The following is a 27912-nucleotide window of genomic DNA, read 5'->3' as shown; positions in this document are numbered from 1 at the left end:
CAACACTCAGTCTTGTTTCATATTACTCCAACCCTCAGCCTTGTTTCATATTACTCCAACTTCACTCCAACCCTCAGCCTTGTTTCATATTACTCCAACCCTCAGCCTTGTTTCATATTACTCCAACTTCACTCCAACCCTCAGCCTTGTTTCATATTACTCCAACCCTCAGCCCTGTTTCATATTACTCCAACCCTCAACCTTGTTCCATATTACTCCAACTTCACTCCAACCCTCAGCCTTGTTTCATATTACTCCAACCCTCAACCTTGTTCCATATCACTCCAACTTCACTCCAACCCTCAGCCTTGTTTCATATTACTCCAACCCTCAGCCCTGTTTCATATTACTCCAACCCTCAACCTTGTTCCATATCACTCCAACTTCACTCCAACCCTCAGCCTGGTTTCATATTACTCCAAACATCAGCCTTGTTTCATATTACTCCAACCCTCAACCTTGTTCCATATCACTCCAACTTCACTCCAAACCTGAGCCTTGTTTCATATTACTCCAACCCTCAGCCCTGTTTCATATTACTCCAACCCTCAACAGTGTTCCATATTACTCCAATCCTCAACCGTGTTTCATATTACTCCAACCCTCAACCGTGTTCCATATTACTCCAACCCTCAACCGTGTTCCATATTACTCCAACCCTCAACCGTGTTCCATATTACTCCAACCCTCAACCGTGACCCATATCACTCCAACCCTCAACCGTGTTCCATATTACTCCAACCCTCAACCGTGTTCCATATTACTCCAAACCTCAGCCTTGTTTCATATTACTCCAACCCTCAGCCTTGTTTCATATTACTCCAACTCTCAGCCTTGTTTCATATTACTCCAACCCTCAACCGTGTTCCATATTACTCCAACCCTCAACCCTGTTTCATATTACTCCAACTCTCAGCCTTGTTTCATATTACTCCAACCCTCAACCGTGTTCCATATTACTCCAACCCTCAACCCTGTTTCATATTACTCCAACCCTCAACCGTGTTCCATATTACTCCAACTTCACTCCAACCCTCAGCCTTGTTTCATATTACTCCAACTCTCAGCCTTGTTTCATATTACTCCAACCCTCAACCGTGTTCCATATTACTCCAACCCTCAACCCTGTTTCATATTACTCCAACCCTCAACCGTGTTCCATATTACTCCAACCCTCAACCGTGTTCCATATTACTCCAACCCTCAACCGTGTTCCATATTACTCCAACCCTCAACCGTGACCCATATCAATCCAACCCTCAACCGTGTTCCATATTACTCCAACCCTCAACCTTGTATCATATTACTCCAACCCTCAACCGTGTTCCATATTACTCCAACCCTCAACCGTGTTCCATATTACTCCAACCCTCAACCGTGTTCCATATTACTCCAAACCTCAACCTCGTTTCATATTACTCCAACCCTCAACCGTGTTCCATATTACTCCAACCCTCAACCGTGACCCATATCACTCCAACCCTCAACCGTGTTCCATATTACTCCAACCCTCAACCGTGTTCCATATTACTCCAAACCTCAGCCTTGTTTCATATTACTCCAACCCTCAGCCTTGTTTCATATTACTCCAACTTCACTCCAACCCTCAGCCTTGTTTCATATTACTCCAACTCTCAGCCTTGTTTCATATTACTCCAACCCTCAACCGTGTTCCATATTACTCCAACCCTCAACCTTGTTTCATATTACTCCAACCCTCAACCGTGTTCCATATTACTCCAACCCTCAACCTTGTATCATATTACTCCAACCCTCAACCGTGTTCCATATTACTCCAACCCTCAACCGTGTTCCATATTACTCCAACCCTCAACCGTGTTCCATATTACTCCAACCCTCAACCGTGACCCATATCACTCCAACCCTCAACCGTGTTCCATATTACTCCAACCCTCAACCGTGTTCCATATTACTCCAAACCTCAGCCTTGTTTCATATTACTCCAACCCTCAGCCTTGTTTAATATTACTCCAACTTCACTCCAACCCTCAGCCTTGTTTCATATTACTCCAACTCTCAGCCTTGTTTCATATTACTCCAACCCTCAACCGTGTTCCATATTACTCCAACCCTCAACCGTGTTCCATATTACTCCAACCCTCAACCGTGTTCCATATTACTCCAACCCTCAACCGTGTTACATATTACTCCAACCCTCAACCGTGTTCCATATTACTCCAAACCTCAACCTCGTTTCATATTACTCCAACCCTCAACCGTGTTCCATATTACTCCAACCCTCAACCGTGACCCATATCACTCCAAACCTCAACCGTGTTCCATATTACTCCAACCCTCAACCGTGTTCCATATTACTCCAAACCTCAGTCTTGTTTCATATTACTCCAACCCTCAGCCTTGTTTCATATTACTCCAACTTCACTCCAACCCTCAGCCTTGTTTCATATTACTCCAACCCTCAGCCTTGTTCCATATTACTCCAACTTCACTCCAACCCTCAGCCTTGTTTCATATTACTCCAACCCTCAACCCTGTTCCATATCACTCCAACTTCACTCCAACCCTCAGCCTTGTTTCATATTACTCCAACCCTCAGCCTTGTTTCATATTACTCCAACTTCACTCCAACACTCAGTCTTGTTTCATATTACTCCAACCCTCAGCCTTGTTTCATATTACCCCAACTTCACTCCAACCCTCAGCCTTGTTTCATATTACTCCAACCCTCAGCCCTGTTTCATATTACTCCAACCCTCAACCTTGTTCCATATTACTCCAACTTCACTCCAACCCTCAGCCTTGTTTCATATTACTCCAACCCTCAACCTTGTTCCATATCACTCCAACTTCACTCCAACCCTCAGCCTTGTTTCATATTACTCCAACCCTCAGCCCTGTTTCATATTACTCCAACCCTCAACCTTGTTCCATATCACTCCAACTTCACTCCAACCCTCAGCCTTGTTTCATATTACTCCAAACATCAGCCTTGTTTCATATTACTCCAACCCTCAACCTTGTTCCATATTACTCCAACTTCACTCCAACACTCAGCCTTGTTTCATATTACTCCAACCCTCAGCCCTGTTTCATATTACTCCAACCCTCAACCTTGTTCCATATCACTCCAACTTCACTCCAACCCTCAGCCCTGTTTCATATTACTCCAACCCTCAACCTTGTTCCATATTACTCCAACCCTCAACCTTGTTTCATATTACTCCAACCCTCAACAGTGTTCCATATTACTCCAATCCTCAACCGTGTTTCATATTACTCCAACCCTCAACCGTGTTCCATATTACTCCAACCCTCAACCGTGTTCCATATTACTCCAACCCTCAACCGTGTTCCATATTACTCCAACCCTCAACCGTGTTCCATATTACTCCAAACCTCAACCTCGTTTCATATTACTCCAACCCTCAACCGTGTTCCATATTACTCCAACCCTCAACCGTGACCCATATCACTCCAACCCTCAACCGTGTTCCATATTACTCCAACCCTCAACCGTGTTCCATATTACTCCAAACCTCAGCCTTGTTTCATATTACTCCAACCCTCAGCCTTGTTTCATATTACTCCAACTTCACTCCAACCCTCAGCCTTGTTTCATATTACTCCAACTCTCAGCCTTGTTTCATATTACTCCAACCCTCAACCGTGTTCCATATTACTCCAACCCTCAACCTTGTTTCATATTACTCCAACCCTCAACCGTGTTCCATATTACTCCAACCCTCAACCGTGTTCCATATTACTCCAACCCTCAACCGTGTTCCATATTACTCCAACCCTCAACCTTGTATCATATTACTCCAACCCTCAACCGTGTTCCATATTACTCCAACCCTCAACCGTGTTCCATATTACTCCAACCCTCAACCGTGTTCCATATTACTCCAACCCTCAACCGTGTTCCATATTACTCCAACCCTCAACCTTGTTTCATATTACTCCAACCCTCAACCTTGTTTCATATTACTCCAACCCTCAACCGTGTTCCATATTACTCCAACCCTCAACCGTGTTCCATATTACTCCAACCCTCAACCTTGTTTCATATTACTCCAACCCTCAACCTTGTTTCATATTACTCCAACCCTCAACCGTGTTCCATATTACTCCAACCCTCAACCTTGTTTCATATTACTCCAACCCTCAACCGTGTTCCATATTACTCCAACCCTCAACCGTGTTTCATATTACTCCAACCCTCAACCGTGTTCCATATTATTCCAACCCTCAACCTTGTTTCATATTACTCCAACCCTCAAACGTGTTCCATATTACTCCAACCCTCAACCGTGTTCCATATTACTCCAACCCTCAACCTTGTTTCAAATTACTCCAACCCCCCATCTTTCTCATACCAACACTATAGCCTTCTCAAGTTCTCATCATCTCCATGATAATCAGACTATACCACACTGTGCCCCTTGATATTCTCTCTCTCTCTGTGTGTCCTCCATCACCCATCAGTCCTAAGCCCTCTAGTGTGTGGTTGTCCATGCTAATCAGACTATATAGTAATACACAACCACCCAGGGATACAGCAGGGATGGAGAGAGTGAGAGAGTGAGAAAGCATAATAGAGAGGGAGAAGAGGAGAGAGAGAGAGAAGAGAGAAGAGGAGAGGGAGGCACGGAGGTATGGGGAAAGCGTGAGAGAGGAAGAGAAAGTGAGAGAAAAGGGAGAACATGACAAGAAGAGATATAGAATTAACCTTCTGATGAAGGCACAGCTCTCAATTAGGATTCCATGCCACTTCTCCTCTCCTCCATCGGGTAAATAAATAAATAAATGGACAGGGAGGGCTTCCGTCATTGACACAATGCAGCTAGTCTCAAATGGACGCCTGGCACCACACTACCTAGGATCATATTGTTCTCAGTGACAGGGTAAGGGGAGAGTGGACTGACTATACCGTACTCCACACAGGATGGTCTTTCACAGGGACATTTAATAGGGAACACAGGAAATCAGCCCTTTAAGTCCACTATTTACCTGGCGTTAGCTTATAAATAATAGTCAAATGGTAAGTACAGAAATGACTGTACCCACAGTAACCAAGGGGGGCGGGGCTTAGCAAAGGGTCAAAGGTGTTGCATGTAGAGAATCAAATAAAGAACCATTGTTATTGTCATCTAACATGAATCTACTGTTAAACCACAGCAAAAATATCTTCTTGACTGTTTCCAGTCTGACTGCAGGTACAGGCATCTTGACGCTAACTGTGCGGAAGACAAAAAAAAAAGAAGGCTAGTGATTGGAGTCACCCTCCGTCACTAAATTCATTTTTTTAAACGAAAGCTGTCATAAGAGATGCAAGCTGGTGGATTGATGGGGGCATTTGGGGGGTTGGAGGAGCGGCTAGGAGGCTTCATTCTCTGTTATTTTGGGGGAGTTTAATGGTGGGGCATAAAATAATAGATGTACTGGCCTTGGAGAAAGACAGAGGGGGAGATGGAGAAGTCTGAAGGACGTCTAGCTAGAGTTGTATGTTGCTGACAGGTCTGGACTTCTCTCTCTCTCTGAAAAAAGAGAAGGGAGGAGTACGACGAAAGGAGAGAGACCAGAAGGAGGGATGCTAAAAGACCATCTTTATCTGTCTGCTGGTTGGAAGAGAGCAGAGAGCCTACTGTGTCTGTAGCTACCTGAAGTGAAGTGTGGGAATCTCTCAGTGAATGAGCACTACACACCATTATAAAACCCCTCACGTCAATGCACACCCTCATCCACATAAAACTAAACACAAGGCCTGTGCCCTGATGATATTCTACAATATTTCAGTCAAGTGACAATACAGTATTAACACAACTAGTAATAGATTCTTTAGTTGTAATCCTTCTGCAGGGACTGAGTCACTCCTCATAAGGGCCTCTGGACCTGCCGTGCTCTGTGACTCATAACCTGACATACCAGTGGGAGTGTGTGGGTGTGTGTAGATATATGTGTCCCTGCATGTGAGTTGGCAGAGTAGAGGGGAGGGTGTGGGGGGGGTGTGTGTATATATATATATATATATATATATATATATATATATATATATATATATATATATATATATATATATGTGTGTGTCCCTGCATGTGAGTTGGCAGAGTAGAGGGGTGGGTGGGTGTGTGTGTGTAGATATATGTGTCCCTGCATGTGAGTTGGCAGAGTAGAGGGGAGGGTGTGGGGGTGTGTGTATATATATATATACAGTGCCTTGCGAAAGTATTCGGCCCCCTTGAACTTTGCGACCTTTTGCCACATTTCAGGCTTCAAACATAAAGATATAAAACTGTATTTTTTTGTGAAGAATCAACAACAAGTGGGACACAATCATGAAGTGGAACGACATTTATTGGATATTTCAAACTTTTTTAACAAATCAAAAACTGAAAAATTGGGCGTGCAAAATTATTCAGCCCCCTTAAGTTAATACTTTGTAGCGCCACCTTTTGCTGCGATTACAGCTGTAAGTCGCTTGGGGTATGTCTCTATCAGTTTTGCACATCGAGAGACTGACATTTTTTCCCATTCCTCCTTGCAAAACAACTCGAGCTCAGTGAGGTTGGATGGAGAGCATTTGTGAACAGCAGTTTTCAGTTCTTTCCACAGATTCTCGATTGGATTCAGGTCTGGACTTTGACTTGGCCATTCTAACACCTGGATATGTTTATTTTTGAACCATTCCATTGTAGATTTTGCTTTATGTTTTGGATTATTGTCTTGTTGGAAGACAAATCTCCGTCCCAGTCTCAGGTCTTTTGCAGACTCCATCAGGTTTTCTTCCAGAATGGTCCTGTATTTGGCTCCATCCATCTTCCCATCAATTTTAACCATCTTCCCTGTCCCTGCTGAAGAAAAGCAGGCCCAAACCATGATGCTGCCACCACCATGTTTGACAGTGGTGATGGTGTGTTCAGGGTGATGAGCTGTGTTGCTTTTACGCCAAACATAACGTTTTGCATTGTTGCCAAAAAGTTCAATTTTGGTTTCATCTGACCAGAGCACCTTCTTCCACATGTTTGGTGTGTCTCCCAGGTGGCTTGTGGCAAACTTTAAACAACACTTTTTATGGATATCTTTAAGAAATGGCTTTCTTCTTGCCACTCTTCCATAAAGGCCAGATTTGTGCAATATACGACTGATTGTTGTCCTATGGACAGAGTCTCCCACCTCAGCTGTAGATCTCTGCAGTTCATCCAGAGTGATCATGGGCCTCTTGGCTGCATCTCTGATCAGTCTTCTCCTTGTATGAGCTGAAAGTTTACAGGGACGGCCAGGTCTTGGTAGATTTGCAGTGGTCTGATACTCCTTCCATTTCAATATTATCGCTTGCACAGTGCTCCTTGGGATGTTTAAAGCTTGGGAAATCTTTTTGTATCCAAATCCGGCTTTAAACTTCTTCACAACAGTATCTCGGACCTGCCTGGTGTGTTCCTTGTTCTTCATGATGCTCTCTGCGCTTTTGACGGACCTCTGAGACTATCACAGTGCAGATGCATTTATACGGAGACTTGATTACACACAGGTGGATTGTATTTATCATCATTAGTCATTTAGGTCAACATTGGATCATTCAGAGATCCTCACTGAACTTCTGGAGAGAGTTTGCTGCACTGAAAGTAAAGGGGCTGAATAATTTTGCACACCCAATTTTTCAGTTTTTGATTTGTTAAAAAAGTTTGAAATATCCAATAAATGTCGTTCCACTTCATGATTGTGTCCCACTTGTTGTTGATTCTTCACAAAAAAATACAGTTTTATATCTTTATGTTTGAAGCCTGAAATGTGGCAAAAGGTCACAAAGTTCAAGGGGGCCGAATACTTTCGCAAGGCACTGTATGTGTCCCTGCATGTGAGTTGGCAGAGTAGAGGGGTGGGGGGGTGTGTGTGTATATATATATATATGTGTCCCTGCATGTGAGTTGGCAGAGTAGAGGGGAGGGTGTGGGGGGGGTGTGTATGACTTATTAGTACACTTTTCAGTATGACCCACATGAGGATTTGATTGGCTTCTCCCTTACTGTTCCTCCTACCACCTCCGTTTGTGTGGCTTAGTACTGAATGGGCACAGAGATCCTTAAGGGGCTTGTATCTCATCTCCTCAGACCACATAATCACATTAGCTGTCCTGAGGGGTTGAGAGGCTGGGCGAGGCAGGGTCGGGTGGGGGTCATCCAGCCACCCATGGACAGGGTCTAGGGGCCATCCTGGGGCCACAGTGGCCCAGCAACCCCAGCCAGAGCTCTGATAATCGGGCAATTAGAGGACCGGCGTGGGCCTTGAAGTGGTTAATGGTTTAATTAGTGTTATTAGAGCTGGAGAACGAGGGAGAGAGGAGGGAGGGAGGGAGGGAGGGACGGACGCACGGCCTCCGAAAGGCTGGCTGGAGCTTGACCCGGGGAAGGGGGAGAGGAAGGACAGCCGCCACCATCACGACACACACACACACACACAGCTGACACACACACAGACGCACTTGCTGTAAACAGCCCCAATTACCGCCACACAGAGATGGTCACATTTTGAATGTGGAAATGTATGGGCAAAGTAGTACAATGCACCAGTCATTATGAAATCAAACCATGCAACTGTTTGAATTGTCATAAAGTGGTGTTTCAGTAATACAGGGGATTCTCAGAGTAACTGTCTGGATAATGAGTGGTGCTGGGGTGATACTGGGAAACTGGGTTAATGGGAGCACTGGGGAGGGTCACTACCCGTAGCACAGAACACAGCTGTGTGACTGACTGCGCCCCTAGGAGAGAGACAGAGGGAGAGAGAGGGACAAAGATGGAGAGATGAGAGGGAGATATGGAGAGAGGGAGGGAGGGGATAGAGGGAGCAGGAAAAGAGGAAAGTGCAATCCGAAAGCAGAGAAAAGATGGTTGAAGGAGACAAGAGAAAGAATTGGGCATCGGGAAGAGACAGAGGGAGAGGGAGAGAGAGAGAGAGAGAAAAAGTGAGAGCGATAAAAGAGAGAGAAAGAGCGAAGACACGGCTCTGCACGTTGCACCCTGGGAAAGGAGACCGTCGGTTGGGCGAATTAACTATCAGGACACCCTTGACACGTAGAAGCCAATCAGATTTTAATTAACTGGTGGATGGTGATGGAGGGAGAGACGGGTGAGGCTGGCACAGGCTAATTACCCTCTGTATCTCTGCCTGCCTGCCACAGGCACCACAGGGACAGCCACAGAGCATCCCCATTCCAGGGCCAGGGGAGGGGAGAGAAGGGCTATCCAGGGCAGGGAGCCCCAAGGCTGGGTAGATGTGTGAGTGAGCCGGGAGGTGGAGGCTCTAGGAGGTGGAGGAATGGAGGAAGAAGGGTGGAGGAAGAGAGGGTTGGCCAGAGTTGAGGCCTCGTGGCTGGGTAGATGTGTGAGAGAGCGAGGAAAGGCCTGGGGAGGTGAAGATGTGGCTGAGGAGGGTGGGAGGTTACTGTAATCAGCTGTGAGGGCCAACATTCTGGCTGCATGTCTACATTATGAGTGTCTGTCTGAAGTGTGTGTGTGTGTGTGTGTGTGTGTGTGTGTGTGTGTGTGTCTTTCTGAGTGTGTGGCTCACTATAGTAGTCTGCCCACTGAATTGCATCTGTCTGTCTATCTGTCTGACAGTAAGTGTGTATATGTCAGTCTATCCATGATGTGTGTGTGTGTGTGTGTCTCACCGTGGAGGGCTGTCCTAGCAGAGGAGCTGGCCTCTGCGGGGGAGGAAGACTTGGAGCGCTGGCTGAAGGGGGATTGTCCGAAACGCTCGTCCAGGAAGGGGCTAGGAGTGGACACACAACCACACACAGACACAGTCAGAGCAGTATCATGCAAGAACAGCTCCATAACTAAAACAAATGCTTATGTTAAAATATGATAGCAATATGCAATCAATATGGAATTGTTTTTAAATAAAGTTGCAGAGCTCCAGGCCTCCCAATCTCAATGCTAAACCATAAGCCATATGCCAAAACAGACTAACTGTAGAAATAGCAGCTAAGCGGAAAAGAAGCCACTATGTTCATCATGTCGAATGGTCGCTGGTTTGAATACCCGAGCCAGCAAGGTGAAAAAACTGTCGAGGCACTTTACCCTAATTTGCTCCAAGGACGCCGTACTCCTATGGCTGACACTGTAAAACAACACCTTTCACTGCACCTATCCAGTGTATGTGATAAAACAACATCTTTTTTGTTGTTGATGTCGTCTTACCTGCTTATGCCCACCATGTTACCATCTTTGTGGTCGTTGGCTTTGCTGACTTTTTCTGCAACACAAAAAACACCACCATATCAAAGAGGGTCATTAACAACAATGAGAAATCATTAACAAGCCTTTTGTGGTCATGATGGAACCACAGAGCAGTTATTCAGAGCATATTCATTATTCAACGTGACCGAGTGGTCAGTATTGGTCTGATACTGCTTTAAAAAGGAGCAATCTGGGATCTGGGAATCTGTTCAATGGCCCGTCCTTGCATCCAGAGCACCGTCTGTGAATTTGAGAGGGGTAACATTTCCCTAACCATTTAGCTGAAAGACCAATCCCAGATTGTAGCATATAGTAACATTGTGTTCATAGTAACATCCTGTATAAAAAACCCAGGGAAGTTGCATGGTTGTCCTGTTGCCTTGGTATATACTGTTTTAAGTGGTCAATGTCAAAGAGATCATATTCAATTACTAGAGGGGCTATGTCATAAACCCTCAAAGTTCCAGAATGGTATAAAAATGGCAGCATTGTGGCCAGGGAGAAATCCAAACCAGTCTATTTGGAATTAAATGGTAGTAGAGGCATATGAGATGCATTTCCTGATTTCACTTATGCAGAAAAATAAAAAGGCATGTGATTTTTTTAAACCTAAAATAATGTCATATAATTATAAAGTTTGTACAGGTTTTAGACTGTATAAATAGCCTATGAAATATATGTAAAAGGACCATAAATGTCTCTCAGTTTGTTTTCTTGGAAAGCTGTGAGTGTTTATAATATGATACAATATCAGTACTTGTTGCATTTACAACTTGTCTAAATCCTATCAACTGATTTCAGTGGCTGTGGATTGACTGCATTGTTAGTATGGAATGTTGGCATACTGGTTCGAAAAATTAGAAAGTTATTCCACTTAAACTGGCTAACAAACATACTGTGCAGACAATCTTCAAAATTATTGTTTTACACAATATCTCATCACAGCACACTGGTTGACCAACTCCCTGACCAAAATGGCTGACCTTTTATGCTGTCATAAGAACTTTCATGTCCATTCTAGTATTCAAATTTGTAATTCTATGGTCAGAGTAATAAAACCCAGGGAAGGTGTATGGTTGTCCCTTGGCTTCAGCAGCCTACTAGTGATGACCTCATTATAGCAGCCTCTTGCTCCCTGGGTGGCACTGCTCTAGTCGCTGCCCCCCCAACCCCTCCTCGCCCACCACTCCCTAACCCCTCCTCGCCCCCCACTCCCTAACACCCCTCTCCGTCAAACGGTTCGCCAAGGACAGAGGTCTTTCCGCGTTGCCATGGTGATGCCACACGGGAGAAATGTAGGGGTGGGGGGCTAGTTGAGAGAGGAGCGGGGTGCGGGGGGGTGTGGGGGGGGGGCTAGTGTGTGCAGCCAAGTGTGCTTGAGCCGGCATGTTTGAAAAGGAGTCGAGGAAGAGAGAGAGGAGGGATAGAGAAGGAGAAGAGGGAGGGAGGGATGTGGGGGAAGACAGGCACTTTGTAGACACTGCTCCCCATGGGGGCTTGTGTGTGTCTGCGTGCGTATCTGTGTGTGTGTACATGCGTGCTCATCGGTGTGTGCATCTCTCTCACTGGAGAGAGATGTTTTGCCACAATTTCCAAGGTGCTACTGTATGAGGCATTTAGGCGTAGCAATCAGAGCTGGGGGGATAGAGCTGGGGGGCATGGCCTGGGTCTCCTGTACCCCCCCCCCACAACCCCATCTTGGGGGATGCAGGCTCCACCTCAGTGCTCTGCCATCAGGCAATACAAACAGCTGTCTGCCGCCTCAATGTCATGGTCACAGCCAAGCAGGGAAGAAGTGTGTATAAAACCTACAGAGCACATTACAGGTAATATATAGTGTCCCCTAACCGCAGAGCCTCCAGAGGATGGAAGAGAAACATATAGGTTTTATGGCTAAGTATCACACCACATTTCAAGGTTGACACTGAGCACTGAGGTACCAGAGAAAGGTGTGTGTGAATGTAGTCAGGGAGGTGTGTGAGGGTACGTGTGTGTGTACAAGTGTGTGTACATGTGTGTGTATGTTTGAGAGATTGTGTGTGTCATAAGTGTGTGTGTGTATCATAGAGAACATTGCGCACCTGAGAGTTGGAAGAGGAGCTCGGAGGCCATTTTCACTGATATGTCCTGGGAGAAGAGGTCTTGCTTCTGGGGGCGGGACAACGCTTCAGGGAGGCTGGTCATTGGCTCGCTCTTCTCACACACCCCTAAAGTGCTGAAGGCCAGCAGGTGAGTAGGGGGCGGGGCTGGGCCACTGTCCGGGTCCACCTCCATAGGCTCCGCCTTCACCGTCACCTTCTGGTAGTGGGCCGCGTCCTTGTTGCTTTCTGGGGTAGGGGATTGGATGAGAGGGACAGTGAGTGACATGGTTGAATCTATGCATTCCTGTGACAACTCCTATCTACACCGAGTACACCAAACACTAGGAATCAAATCAAATGTATTTATATAGCCCTTCTTACATCAGCTGATATCTCAAAGTGCTGTACAGAAACACCCCCGTAATATTGAGTTGGCTGTATGTCCTTTGGGTGGGGTCCATTCTTGATAAACACGGGAATAAGGGATCATGGCTTTAACCTGGATTCACCTGGTCAGTCTATGTTATATATATATATATATATATATATATATATGTATTAGTGAGGGAAGTAATTTGCCTTATAGTTTGAGAAAAGCCAGTTCTGTTTTATCCGAAAGGTTATAATATATTTATACCGCATACAACTCTACTGGCTTTCCTCAAAGCTGACTAGTAAGTGGATTTGATTCCCGGTAATGTCCTAATCTTTGCATTTTACAGATGACGCATGGATGTGTCTCGCTCTCAAAATATACATAGCTAAGTTCATTTATCATACAAACCCTACATAGACTTCATATTACTTCATGGATGTTCAAAGAGAAATAACCTTAAAAAAACCTTGTTAATGCCTTTAACATACCCTGAGGATATTCTGTACATTTAATCAGACAAGATCTCTCATTCCATTCGTACTTCAATCTCCATCCATCAGGAGCACTCTAAACTCCGGACTGTCCTCACTTAACCTCCTCAAAATAATATGAGTCTGAATCCAAATGAAAATGGTTGGAATTCCCAAAATGTTTAATAAAGCCTGGACCATAACATCCATCCAACCCCTAAAGCGCTCCGTTCCTGAGTGGATATTGTCTAGTTATGTGATTACGTAGAGCTAGAGGGCATCACCAGGTCACACACTGGCTCAGGGAGCTAGGCAGCCGGTACAGATTCACTGTTGTGTATGTATGTGTGTATATACAGTGGGGCAAAAAAGTATTTAGTCAGCCACCAATTGTGCAAGTTCTCCCACTTAAAAAGATGAGAGGCCTGTACACTTCAACTATGACAGACAAAATGAGAAGAAAAAAAATCCAGAAAATCACTTTGTAGGATTTTTTATGAATTTATTTGCAAATTATGGTGGAAAATAAGTATTTGGTCACCTACAAACAAGCAAGATTTCTGGCTCTCACAGACCTGTAACTTCTTCTTTAAGAGGCTCCTCTGTCCTCCACTCGTTACCAGTATTAATGGCACCTGTTTGAACTTGTTATCAGTATAAAAGACACCTGTCCACAACCTCAAACAGTCACACTCCAAACTCCACTATGGCCAAGATCAAAGAGCTGTCAAGGACACCAGAAACAAAATTGTAGACCTGCACCAGGCTGGGAAGACTGAATCTGCAATAGGTAAGCAGCTTGGTTTGAAGAAATCAACTGTGGGAGCAATTATTAGGAAATGGAAGACATACAAGACCACTGATAATCTCCCTCGACCTGGGGCTCCACGCAAGATCTCACCCCGTGGGGTCAAAATGATCACAAGAACGGTGAGCAAAAATCCCAGAAACACACGGGGGGACCTAGTGAATGACCTGCAGAGAGCTGGGACCAAAGTAACAAAGCCTACCATCAGTAATACACTACGCCGCCAGGGACTCAAATCCTGCAGTGCCAGACGTGTCCCCCTGCTTAAGCCAGTACATGTCCAGGCCCGTCTGAAGTTTGCTAGAGAGCATTTGGATGATCCAGAAGAAGATTGGGAGAATGTCATATGGTCAGATGAAACCAAAATATAACTTTTTGGTAAAAACTCAACTCGTCGTGTTTGGAGGACAAAGAATGCTGAGTTGCATCCAAAGAACACCATACCTACTGTGAAGCATGGGGGTGGAAACATCATGCTTTGGGGCTGTTTTTCTGCAAAGGGACCAGGACGACTGATCCGTGTAAAGGAAAGAATGAATGGGGCCATGTATCGTGAGATTTTGAGTTAAAACCTCCTTCCATCAGCAAGGGCATTGAAGATGAAACGTGGCTGGGTCTTTCAGCATGACAATGATCCCAAACACACCGCCCGGGCAACGAAGGAGTGGCTTCGTAAGAAGCATTTCAAGGTGCTGGATTGGCCTAGCCAGTCTCCAGATCTCAACCCCACAGAAAATCTTTGGAGGGAGTTGAAAGTCCGTGTTGCCCAGCGTCAGCCCCAAACCATCACTGCTCTAGAGGAGATCTGCATGGAGGAATGGGCCAAAATACCAGCAACAGTGTGTGAAAACCTTGTGAAGACTTACAGAAAATGACCTCTGTCCTTGCCAACAAAGGGTATATAACAAAGTATTGAGATAAACTTTTGTTATTGACCAAATACTTATTTTCCACCATAATTTGCAAATAAATTAATTAAAAATCCTACAATGTGATTTTCTGGATTTTTTTCCCCTCATTTTGTCTGTCATAGTTGAAGTGTACCTATGATGAAAATTACAGGCCTCTCATCTTTTTAAGTGAGAGAACTTGCACAATTGGTGGCTGACTAAATACTTTTTTGCCCCACTGTATGTATGTACGTACGTGTGTACGTGTGTGTGCGTGCGTATATATATATATATATATATATGGTTTACAGAAGCACACAACATACAGGAAAGGGGATAGTGTATGGTGTGTGTGTGTGTGTGTGTGTGTGTGTGGCTCAGTGAAGCACACAAAACAGAAAATATGCTACCACCATTAAATATGAAACAGTACAACAGTAACCTCATTCCAGCCCTATGGGCATTTTGAAGAGGAGGGGGTGTTATGATGTTGTGAACTCAAACGCTTCCTTGAAAACCTTTCAAACCTTTTGCTTCAGTTGCCGTCAAACGAAATAACACTTCTGATTCAACAGCGGTCGTTGTCTTTTCATATCAAGTTTTCGTAAATCAGGGCATCTCTTAGGAGATTTGAAAAATCGGGGTTGATATAAAACAACAAAGCTGGTTAGAGAATCCCTAACGGAGGAAAAACCTTCCCGTAACCTCCCCATCGCTTTGGTTATCAGACAGTGTTCAAGAGGTTAGCCAAATAGCAGACGCTAAAAATAGTCCCGGTGGCCGGCAGTACACGGCATCAGGATCTCTGAGGTAACAGATTTTGACTGTCTCGTCCAGGTTGTGTGTGTCTGTGTGTGTGTGTAAGTGTGTGTGTGTCTGTGTGTGTGTGTGTGTGTGGTGAGGAGCAGCAGGGAGCTCCAGCCATGCTGACACGGATGCTCATGGTGATTATGGATATATGAAATTGGGCCAGTAGCGAGGGGGGGAAGAGGTGGGAGGGGGAGGTCAGGAGTACAGAAGAGAGATGGGAGAGAGATAGATGGAAGGGGGAGAGAGAAAGAGTGAGAGAGGGGGGAAGAGGTGGGAAGGGGAGGTCAGGAGTACAGGAGAGAGATAGATGGAAGTTGGAGAGCGAAAGAGTGAGAGAGGGGGGAAGGAGGGAGGGGTGAGAGGGTAGGCTGAGGTCAGCAGTGTAGGAGAAAGAGAGCGATAGATGGAGAGAGGCAGGGAAGGGTGAGGAGGCAGCGAGGCAGTAGTAACCCAGTGATGACCCTGCCCTCTCTGTGACCTCTCCTCTCCTGGATGGCTGAGCCTGGGAGGGGCGAGGCTAGTCACCGTTGTCTGAACCCGGCCTACATTGTGTGTGTGTGGCGAGGTGCACGCCCGAGTGGTGCGTTTACATTCGGAGTTGAAAGTGTATGTGAGTGCGCCAGTGTGTGTGTGGTGAAGTACAAGCCTGAGTGGTGCGTATACATTCGGAGTTGAAAGTGTATGTGAGTGCGCCAGTGTTCGTGTGTGCATCAAATCAAATGTTATTTGCCACATGCTTCGTAAACAACAGGTGTGGACCAACAGTGAAATGCTTACCCAGGTGCATGCTAGAGCACCAGTGTGTGTGTACAGTGTGTGCGGTCGGCCCAGTGTTCCTGTGTGTTTACATGATGTATGTGTGCGCGTCCATCTGAGTGCGTTCTCTTTCCGGACCCAGGTTTTGGGGGCGGTGGTAGCCTAGCCGACCCCCCCCCCCCCCATCCATCCATCTGGAGACACAACTGACAACCATCGGCCGACTAATCCCTTAATCAGGTGCCCAGAGCCTGGCAAGAGCAGAGCGGTCGTGGGGGGGGGGGGGTAGAGAGCACTGCGAGGCCGGGGTCAACCAAGGGACAGGCAGTCTCACGCACGCTCCCGCCTGGGGTGCACCACCCCTGCCATCAGGGGCTGAGCGTACTGCTGAGCCACACACACACACACACACACACACACACACACACACACACACGAAGCGAGAGAGCTGGGATAAGTACACTTGCGTCACAGCTGAGATTCATTGAGCGGTCAGACAGTCACACACACAAACATTTTGCCCCCACACACACGCTCAGAAAGTAAATAAACACACTCTCACAGTGAAAACACATCAAAGTAAGGGGTCTAAGTGGCCTTTTTTTGTGTCAAATTGCATGGCCTTCACTTACCTATCTAGCACAATAAAAACACACACACTACACAAGCCACTGTATGTCCAGGGCTATGACATTTTGTTCTGGTGCCATAAAAAGATGAATCCTGTTCCTAAGTGTGTGTGTGTGTGTGTGTGTGTGTGTGTGTGTGTGTGTGTGTGTGTGTGTGTGTGTGTGTGTGTGTGTGTGTGTGTGTCGTCCCCTCTAGTATAGGAGCAGTGGAACACAACACCAGTTCACCTCTAACAGCAAGTAGAGGGGTTGTGACCTGATAACTCCCACTACCTCTGTACTGTAGTGTAGAATCTCTCACTTGCACAGCTCTGACTGATCATATACAGTGTTGTATGGTACCATACACTGTAATGCTCTCAATGTACACAGGCAGGCTATGTAAAGTCTAATGCAGGGCTCTCCAACCCTGTTCCTGGAGAGATACCCTCCTGTAGATTAACTCCAACCCTGTTCCTGGAGAGCTACCCTCCTGTAGGTTAATTCCAACCCTGTTCCTGGAGAGCTACCCTCCTGTAGGTTAATTCCAACCCTGTTCCTGGAGAGCTACCCTCCTGTAGGTTAATTCCAACCCTGTTCCTGGAGAGCTACCCTCCTGTAGGTTAATTCCAACCCTGTTCCTGGAGATACCCTCCTGTAAGTTTACTCCAACCCTGTTCGTAGAGAGAAACCCTCCTGTAGGTTTTCCCTCCAACCCCAGTTGTAACTAACCCGATTCTGTTTATCAACCAGATATTTATTAGAATCAGGAGCGGTAGATTAGGGTTGGAGTGAAAACCAACAGTACGGTAGCTCTCCAGGAACAGATTTGGAAAACCCTGGTCTAATGTATAGATTTCACGTTTACTTGTCTTTGTCATATACCTTAACGCTCAATGTATGACAGGTAGGCTATACATAGTCCAATGTATATTATGTTGACATTGTATGGATTGTGTTTAGGCTACATGCTAATATATTCTGTATCTTTAGAGACAGCCATATGCTATCTAGTATACTGTAATCGTCTCTCTATATCAGGTTATATTAACACACTGTACATATCACATTTTATCAGACAAATACATGTCTGCTTTTACTTGACAATGCATTATTCATTTTTGAGACAGAGTGAAAATGACTGCGCTGCTCTGTTTCGCTGTTCACCTTTGACCTTCAGTGTCTGCTCCAATCAGAACGTACAGCCAGCCGGACTGTGTGCGTGTACATAGGTGAGGAGAGGACTAGCAGTAAAGCCCTACAGCTAACAGCCAGACAGCCACACCATTACCGATTCAACACATGTAAAGCTACCGTATCATACCGCGAGGTATACCTTTGATGCATCGATAGAGGGGGAAATACAGAGATGAGCTGGGAGAGACACATGGATGCCGTCAGGGAGGAAGAGAGGAAAGGATCAAAATAAAGGAGGAGAGTACCAGGGAGAGGAACGCCCTGAGGGTGAGAGAGAAGGAAGAAAGATGAGTGAGCGAGAGAAGGAGACGGATAAGAGGAGTCATAAGATGACACCCTCCCTCCTCATCCCCTCGCTCTCCCTCTCTGGTCGACCTGCTCAGAAAGGGGTGAAGAGTTCAGCTGCTTCAAAGGGATGCAGTGGTGGAAGACAACATGTCAGCTGGGGAGCGAAACAGCAGCAGCAGAGAGAGACTGATCTTAGACCAGTTACCTCTTATTCAGCCAGGAGCGGGAGGGGTGATACTGCTGCTACATTTGTTCTCAGATCGGCTGGTACTGTAGCGTTCAATAATTCAATACAATTATGATGCAACACTTGCACAGAGACTAATGGAGTGGTGTGTTTGTTACAGAGTGAGAGGGGGGCGGAAGGGGGGGGGGGGGGGTCAAAGACCCAATAGTCCCCTAAGGGGGTGAGTGCCTAAAGATATCAGTGCCAATGTAAGACTAGATCTACCAGGGAGGGAGGAAATGAAGGAGAAAGGGAGGGAGGAGGGCACAGAGAGGGCACGGCCAGGGCACTGAGGCAGAGTGGAACAGGCTTAGCATGAAGATACAGCAGTGCAGTGGTGATGAAATGAAACGGCAGGGTCATGTCCTCCCACCCACCACTTGGGCTACATTAACATGTATTCCTGCACTTCATAAATCCAATCAATTATTGTGGACAATTGATTGTCAGTGTACGGTTTAAACTATACTGAACAAAAATATAAACGGAACATGCAACAATTTCAACTAGTTTTACTGAGTTACAGTTCATTGAAGGAAATCAGTCCACTGAAAAAAATTAATTAGGTCCTAATCGATGGATTTCACATGACTGGGCAGGGGCACAGCCATGGGTCGGCCTGGAAGCGTATAGGCCCACCCACTTGGGAGCCAGGCTCATTGACTGGGGAGCCAGGCAAAGCCAAACAGAATTAGTTTTTCCCCACAAAAGGATTTTATTACAGACAGAAATACTTTTAAGTTGCACCAGCTGTCCTGGTGGCTGGTCGCACCTGTGTAATGATCATAATGATTAATCAGCATCTTGATATGCCACCTGTCAGGTGGATGGATGATCTTGGCAAAGGAGAAACACTCACTAACAGGGATGTAAACAAATGTGCGCACAAAATTGGAGAGTAATAAGCTTTTTCTGCGTATGGAACATTTCTGGAATGTATTACTTTAGCGCATGAAACCAACATTATACATGTTGGGTTTATATTTTTGTTCAGTATATACAGTATATATATACAGTGGGCTCCACAATTACTGGCACCCCTGACTGGCAATGCACAAACAATACTTTAAAAAATATAAACAATATAATTAGAGAGATAAACTCAAAATACCAACATGTGAAAAATACTGTACTTTATTAATGTTTCAATGGAACCAACCAAAATCATACAATTATTTAATACAAAATACATTTCACCAAAATCAAGGTTTCATAATTATTGGCACTCCTCATTTAGTACTTAGTGCCACCACCTTTTCCTGGAATGTTTGACAAGGTTAAGGAACACATTTGGAGGGATTTTGGGCCATTCCTCTATGCAGACCTTTCAAGATCCTTCACAGTCTTGGGTTTGCCCTTATCAACTGCCCTCTTCAACTCAGCCCACAGGTTTTCGATTGGATTGAGGTCCGGTGACTGAGATGGCCATGGCAGAACATTGATTTTGTTGTCACAGAACCATTTCTGTGTGGATCTTGAGGTACGTTTTGGGTCATTGTCTTGTTGGAAAGTCCACCTACGGCCAAGTCCCAGCCTTCTGGCAGAGGCAAACAGATTGTCAGCCAAAATTGCCTGGTACTTGGTGGAATTCATTATGCCATCAGTCTTAACCAGTGCCCCTGGACCTCTGGAATTAAAACAGCCCCTAAACATCACTGACCCACCACCATATTTCACCGTGAGTATGAGGTGCCTCTCCTTGTATGCATCTCTGTTTCACCGTGGGTATGAGGTGCCTCTCCTTGTATGCATCTCTGTTTCACCGTGGGTATGAGGTGCCTCTCCTTGTATGCATCTCTGTTTCACCGTGAGTATGAGGTGCCTCTCCTTGTATGCATCTCTGTTTCACCGTGAGTATGAGGTGCCTCTCCTTGTATGCATCTCTGTTTCACCGTGGGTATGAGGTGCATCTCCTTGTATGCATCTCTGTTTCACCGTGGGTATGAGGTGCCTCTCCTTGTATGCATCTCTGTTTCACCGTGGGTATGAGGTGCCTCTCCTTGTATGCATCTCTGTTTCACCGTGAGTATAAGGTGCCTCTCCTTGTATGCATCTCTGTTTCACCGTGGGTATGAGGTGCCTCTCCTTGTATGCATCTCTGTTTCACCGTGAGTATGAGGTGCCTCTCCTTGTATGCATCTCTGTTTCACCGTGAGTATGAGGTGCCTCTCCTTGTATGCATCTCTGTTTCACCGTGGGTATGAGGTGCCTCTCCTTGTATGCATCTCTGTTTCACCGTGGGTATGAGGTGCCTCTCCTTGTATGCATCTCTGTTTCACCGTGGGTATGAGGTGCCTCTCCTTGTATGCATCTCTGTTTCAACGCCAAACATGCCGATGCTGTATCTGACCAAAACATTCAATTTTGGAACACCTTCTTCCAATCATAATTTAAATGACATTTAACAAACTCCAAGCGCTTGCGTCTGTCTTGGGGTCATTAAGGGCTTTCTTCTGGCAACCCTTCCAAAGAGCCTGTGGTTGTGGAGGTGGCGTCTGATGGTGTTTTTTAAAATCTGGTGACCCCAAGACTCCACCAAGGCCTGCAATTCTTTCACAGTGATTCTGGGGGTTTTGTTGCTTCTCTCACAATCCTCCTCTATATCCTTGGGGGCAAAATGCATTTGCGTCCTCTACCCGTGAGGTTTTCAACTGTTCCATATCTTTTGAATTGTTTAATAATTGCCGACAGTGCTCAGTGGTATATTCAATCGTTTGTGGATCTTCTTGTAGCCATTACCAGATTTATGAAGGTCTACGACCATCTGTCCCTTTTGAACTGCCAGTTCTTTTCTTTTCTTCATGGTGTTGGATGACAAAGGGATATTGCATGCGTGTTACCTCATTATACCCTAGTGAAACAGGAAGTGATGTAATGGCTCAATATAGTTCCTTCTAGAAGAAAAATAAATGCACACCTATTAAGACGAGGTGCTGGCTAGCGGAGTAGAAAACTTGAAAATCAATATAGTTCCTTAACACTTAGATACACTTAAATAAGTGGAATTTAATTCCTGGTTTAATTTTGGTAGATGTTATTTACAATAATATTTAAGGGTGCCATTAATTTTGAAACCTTGATTTGGAAGACATAGATTTTTAATTAAATCAATTAATTCATTTGTTGGATTCCATTGAAACATTAATAAAGTACAGTATTTTTCACGTTGGTATTTTTAGTTTCTCTCTTTTAAAGTATTGTTTGTGCATTGCCAGTCAGGGTATATTGACAAAATACTTATCTCAATACTTTGTTATATACCCTTTGTTGGCAATGACAGAGGTCAAACGTTTTCTGTAAGTCTTCACAAGGTTTTCACACACTGTTGCTGGTATTTTGGCCCATTCCTCCATGCAGATCTCCTCTAGAGCAGTGATGTTTTGGGGCTGACGCTGGGCAACACGGACTTTCAACTCCCTCCAAAGATTTTCTATGGGGTTGAGATCTGGAGACTGGCTAGGCCACTCCAGGGCCTTGAAATGCTTCTTACGAAGCCACTCCATCGTTGCCCGGGCGGTGTGTTTGGGATCATTGTCACGCTGAAAGACCCAGCCACGTTTCATCTTCAATGCCCTTGCTGATGGAAGGAGGTTTTCACTCAAAATCTCACGATACATGGCCCCATTCATTCTTTCCTTTACACGGATCAGGCCTGGTCCCTTTGCAGAAAAACAGCCCCAAAGCATGATGTTTCCACCCCCATGCTTCACAGTTGGTATGGTGTTCTTTGGATGCAACTCGTATTCTTCAAAGCATTCTTTGTCCTCCAAACACAACAAGTTGAGTTTTACCAAAAAGTTATATTTTGGTTTCATTTGACCATATGACATTCTCCCAATCTTCTTCTGGATCATCCAAATGCTCTCTAGCAAACTTCAGACGGGCCTGGACATGTACTGTCTTAAGCAGGGGCACACATCTGGCACTGCAGGATTTGAGTCCCTGGTGGCGTAGTGTGTTACTGATGGTAGGCTTTGTTACTTTGGTCCCAGCTCTCAGCAGGTCATTCACTAGGTCCCCCCGTGTGGTTCTGGGATTTTTGCTCACCGTTCCTGTGATCATTTTGACCCCACGGGGAGAGATCTTGCGTGGAGCCCCAGATCGAGGGAGATTATCAGTGGACTTGTATGTCTTCCATTTCCTAATAATTGCTCCCACAGTTAATTTATTCAAACCAAGCTGCTTACCTATTGCAGATTCAGTCTTCCCAGCCTGGTGCAGGTCTACAATTTTGTTTCTGGTGTCCTTTGACAGCTCTTTGGTCTTGGCCATAGTGGAGTTTGGAGTGTGACTGTTTGAGGTTGTGGACAGGTGTCTTTTATACTGATAACAAGTTCAAACAGGTGCCATTAATACAGGTAATGAGTGGAGGACAGAGGAGCCTCTTAAAGAAGAAGTTCCAGGTCTGTGAGAGCCAGAAATCTTGCTTGTTTGTAGGTGACCAAATACTTATTTTCCACCATAATATATATGAACTGAACAAAAATATAATCCTAAAATGTAAAATGTTGGTTTCATGCGCTGAAAAAAAAGATCCAGAAATGTATATATCCAGAAATGAATATATATATACACATACATACAGTCGTGGCCAAAGGTTTTGAGAATGACACAAATATTAATTTTCACAATGTCCGCTGCTTGTATGATGGCAATTTGCATATACTCCAGGATGTTATGAAGAGTGATCAGATGAATTGCAATTAATTGCAAAGTCCCTATTTGCCATGCAAATGAACTGAATCCCCCAAAAAACATTTCCACTGCATTTCAGCCCTGCCACAAAAGGACCAGCTGACATCATGTCAGCGATTCTCTCGTTAACACAGGTGTGAGTGTTGACGAGGAAAAGGCTGTCATGCAGAAGCTTCAAAAGGAGGGTGGTGCTTGGAATCATTGTTCTTCCTCTGTCAAACATGGTTACCTGCAAGGAAACACGTGCCGTCATCATTGCTTTGCACAAAAAGGGCTTCACAGGCAAGGATATTACCAGTGAGATTGCACCTAAATCAACCATTTATTGGATCATCAAGAACTTCAAAGAGAGAGGTTTAATTGTTGTGAAGAAGGCTTCAGGGCGCCCAAGAAAGTCCAGCAAGCGCCAGGACCGTCTCCTAAAGTTGATTCAGCTGCGGGATTGGGGCACCACCAGCACAGAGCTTGCTCAGGAATGGCAGCAGGCAGGTGTGAGTGCATCTCCACGCACAGTGAGGCAAAGACTTTTGGAGGATGGCCTGGTGTCAAGAAGGGCAGCAAAGAAGCCACTTCTCTCCAGGAAAAACATCAGGGACAGATTGATATTCTGCAAAAGGTACAGGGATTGGACTGCTGAGGACTGGGGTAAAGTCATTTTCTCTGATTAATCCCCTTCCCGATTGTTTGGGGCATCCGGAAAAAAGCTTGTCTGGAGAAGACAAGGTTGAGTGCTACCAACAGTCCTGTGTCATGCCAGCAGTAAAGCATCCTGAGACCAGTCATGTGTAGGGTTGCTTCTCAGCCAAGGGAGTGGGCTCACTCACAATTTTGCCTAAAAAAACACAGCCATGAATAAAGAATGGTACCAACACATCCTCAGAGGGCAACTTCTCCCAACCATCCCATTGATAATCCCATTGAGAACTTCATCAAGAGGCTGGTGGACAAACAAAACCCCACAAATTCTGACAAACTCCAAGCATTGATTATGCAAGAATGGGCTGCCATCAGTCAGGATGTGGCCCAGAAGTTAATTGACAGCATGCTAGGGCGGATTGCAGAGGTCTTGAAAAAGAAGGTCAACACTGCAAATATTGACTCCTTGCATCAACTTCATGTAATTGTCAATAAAAGCCTTAAACACTTAAGAAATGCTTGTAATTATACTTCAGTATTCCAAAGTAACATCTGACAAAAATATCTAAAGACACTGAGGCAGCAGACTTTGTGAAAATTAATATTTGTGTCACTCTCAAAACTTTTGGCCACAACTGTACTTTGGTGCGAAAAGTGCAAATCAATCCCAGAACAACAGCAAAGGACCTTGTGAGGATTCTGGAGGAAACAGGTACAAACGTATCTATATCCACAGTAAAACGAGTCCTATATCAACATAACCTGAAAGGCGCTCAGCAAGGAAGAAGCCACTGCTCCAAAACCACCATAAAAAAGCCAGACTACGGTTTGCAACTGCACATGGGGACAAATATCGTACTTTTTGTAGAAATATCCTCTGGTCTGATGAAACAAAAATAGAACTGCTTGGCCATAATGACCATTGTTAGGTTTGGAGGAAAAAGGGGGAGGCTTGCAAGCCAAAGAACACCATCCCAACCGTGAAGCACGGGGGTGGCAGCATCATGCTTTACTGCAGGAGGGACTGGTGCACTTCACAAAATAGATTGCATCATGAGGAAAGAAAATGATGTGGCTATATTGAAGCAACATCTCAAGACATCAGTCAGGAAGTTAAAGCTTGGCCGCAAATGGGTCTTCCAAATGGACAATGACCCCAAGCATACTTCCAAAGTTGTGGCAAAATGGCTTAAGGACAACAAAGTCAAGGTATTGGAATGGATATCACAAGGCCCTGACCTCAATCTTATAGAAAAAGTGTGTGTGAGCAAGGAGGCCTACAAACCTGACTCAGTTACACCAGTTTTGTCAGGAGGAATGGGTCAAAATTCACCCAACTTATTGTGGGAAGCTTGCGGAAGGCTACCTGAAACGTTTGACCCAAGTTGAACAATTTAAAGGCAATGCTACAAAATAGTAATTGAGTGTATGTAAACTTCTGACCCACTGGGAATGTGATGAAAGAAATTAAAGCTGAAATTAATCAATTCTCTCTACTATTATTCTGACATTTCACATTCTTAAAATAAAGTGGTCTAACTGACCTAAGACAGGGAATTTTTACTAGGATTAAATGTCAGGAATTGTGAAAAACTGAGTTTAAATGTATTTGGCTAAGGTGTATGTAAAGCTCCGACTTCAACTGTGTGTGTATATGTATGTATGTATGTATGTATGTATGTATGTATGTATGTATGTATATAAATAAATACATATACACACACACACACACACACACACATATCTGTAATTTTTTATCATAGGTACACTTCAACTGTGAGAGACGGAATCTAAAACAAAAATCCCGAAAATCACATTGTATGATTTTTAAGTAATTCATTTGCATTTTATTGCATGCCATAAGTATTTGATCACCTACCAACCAGTAAGAATTCCAGCTCTCACAGACCTGTTAGTTTTCTTTAAGAATCCCTCCTGTTCTCCACTCATTACCTGTATTAACTGCACCTGTTTGAACTCGTTACCTGTATAACAGACACCTGTCCACACTATCAATCAAACAGACTCCAACCTCTCCACAATGGCCAAGACCAGAGAGCTGTGTAAGGACATCAGGGTTAAATTGTTGACCTGCACAAGGCTGGGATGGGCTACAGGACAATAGGCAAGCAGCTTGGTGAGAAGGCAACAACTGTTGGCGCAATTATTAGAAAATGTAAGAAGTTCAAGATGACGATCAATCACCCTCGGTCTGGGGCTCCATGCAAGATCTCACCTCGTGGGGCATCAATGATCATGAGGAAGGTGAGGGATCAGCCCAGAACTACACGGCAGGACCTGGTCAATGACCTGAAGAGAGCTGGGACCACAGTCTCAAAGAAAACCATTAGTAACACACTACCCCGTCATGGATTAGGTCCCCCTGCTCAAGCCAGCGCATGTCCAGGCCCGTCTGAAGTTTGCCAATGACCATCTGGATGATTCAAGATGCTTTTCTGCAAAGGGGACAGGACGATTGCACCGTATTGAGGGGAGGATGGATGGGGCCATGTATCGCGAGATCTTGGCCAACAACCTCCTTCCCCAGTAAGAGCATTAAAGATGGGTCGTGACAGGGTCTTCCAGCATGACAAGGACCCGAAACACACAGCCAGGGCAACTAAGGAGTGACTCCGTAAAGAAGCATTTCAAGGTCCTGGAGTGGCCTAGCCAGTCTCCAGACCTGAACCCAATAGAACATCTTTGGAGGGAGCTGTAATTCCGAATTGCCCAGCGAAAGCCCTGAAATCTGAAGGATCTGGAGAAGGTCTGTATGGAGGAGTGGGCCAAAATCCCTGCTGCAGTGTGTGCAAACCTGGTCAAGAACTACAGGAAACGTATGATCTCTGTAATTGCAAACAAAGGATTCTGTACCAAATATTAAGTTCTGCTTTTCAGATGTATCAAATACTTATGTCATGCAATAAAATGCAAATGAATTACTTAAAAACCATACAATGTGATTTTCTGGATTTTTGTTTTAGATTCCGTCTCTCACAGTTGAAGTGTTCCTATGATAAAAATTACAGACTTCTACATGCTTTGTAAGTAGGAAAACCTGCACAATTGGCAGTGTATCAAATACTTGTTCTCCCCACTGTACGCACGTACGTACATACATACATACATACATACATACATACACAAAGCTATGGAATCATGTAGTAACCAAAAAAAAAAGTGTTCAACAAATCAAAATACATTTTATATTTGAGATTCTTCAAAGTAGTCACCCTTTGCCTTGATGACAACGTTGCACACTCTTAGCATTCCCTCAACCAACTAAACCTGGAATGCCTTTCCCAGTGAAAATTACGCCCCTGCTTTTTCCTATTCTGGTCTGTATATGTGTGTGAGAGTGTATCCTCTAGTCCAATCTCTTTGTCAAGCCGTCATCAGGTTCTACTACAGCCCACATCATTTTAACCACACGACACCAACTTGGACCCCATTTCAGGTACACTCGTCTTAACTAGCAAGGTAATGACCTTGGGCGCTGAGGGCAACAAAAGACGAAACGGAGTGGGGTATATTGGGACGGAAATAGGCTCACTGCTAGGAGAAGGGTGTGATTTCACACCCATGGTGGGGGGTAGGGGGAGATGAAACCAGGGACAGTGGGTGGCAGGGACATCATCACCCACACTTTGCCAGCCTGCCTGCCTGGGACAAAGGGTATCACTCAAGGCACTGTACCCCCCCCCCCCATACCCCCCATCCTCCCAGTCCCCTGATGTCCTTCTGTCCTTCTGTCCTTCTATACCAGTACCCATCTGCTAACAGGCACTAGCAGGCGTTAGCCAGCAGCGCAGGGGACTGTTTAGCCCTACTGTAATTAGCCCCTAGAC

General features: G+C 45.0%; 1 protein-coding gene across 3 annotated transcripts in view; it reads right to left on the bottom strand.

Annotated features, from left to right (window-relative positions):
• Positions 1-27912, bottom strand: part of LOC139419021 (zinc finger protein 827-like) — a 112231-nt gene that overhangs the window by 24484 nt on the left and 59835 nt on the right. For all 3 annotated transcript variants that reach the window (XM_071168845.1, XM_071168847.1, XM_071168846.1), the window contains exons 6-8: positions 12305-12550; positions 10185-10239; positions 9653-9753 (exon numbers count right to left, since the gene is read on the bottom strand). In XM_071168845.1, coding sequence (XP_071024946.1) covers positions 9653-9753; positions 10185-10239; positions 12305-12550 — 402 coding nt within the window. The remainder of the gene's footprint in view (positions 1-9652; positions 9754-10184; positions 10240-12304; positions 12551-27912) is intronic.

The sequence above is a fragment of the Oncorhynchus clarkii genome, chromosome 10 (assembly GCF_045791955.1).
Source record: "Oncorhynchus clarkii lewisi isolate Uvic-CL-2024 chromosome 10, UVic_Ocla_1.0, whole genome shotgun sequence".
In the NCBI taxonomy this organism is placed as follows: Eukaryota; Metazoa; Chordata; class Actinopteri; order Salmoniformes; family Salmonidae; genus Oncorhynchus; species Oncorhynchus clarkii.
The sequence above is the reverse complement of the archived record's forward strand: the minus strand, read 5'-3'. Positions and strand labels throughout refer to the sequence as shown.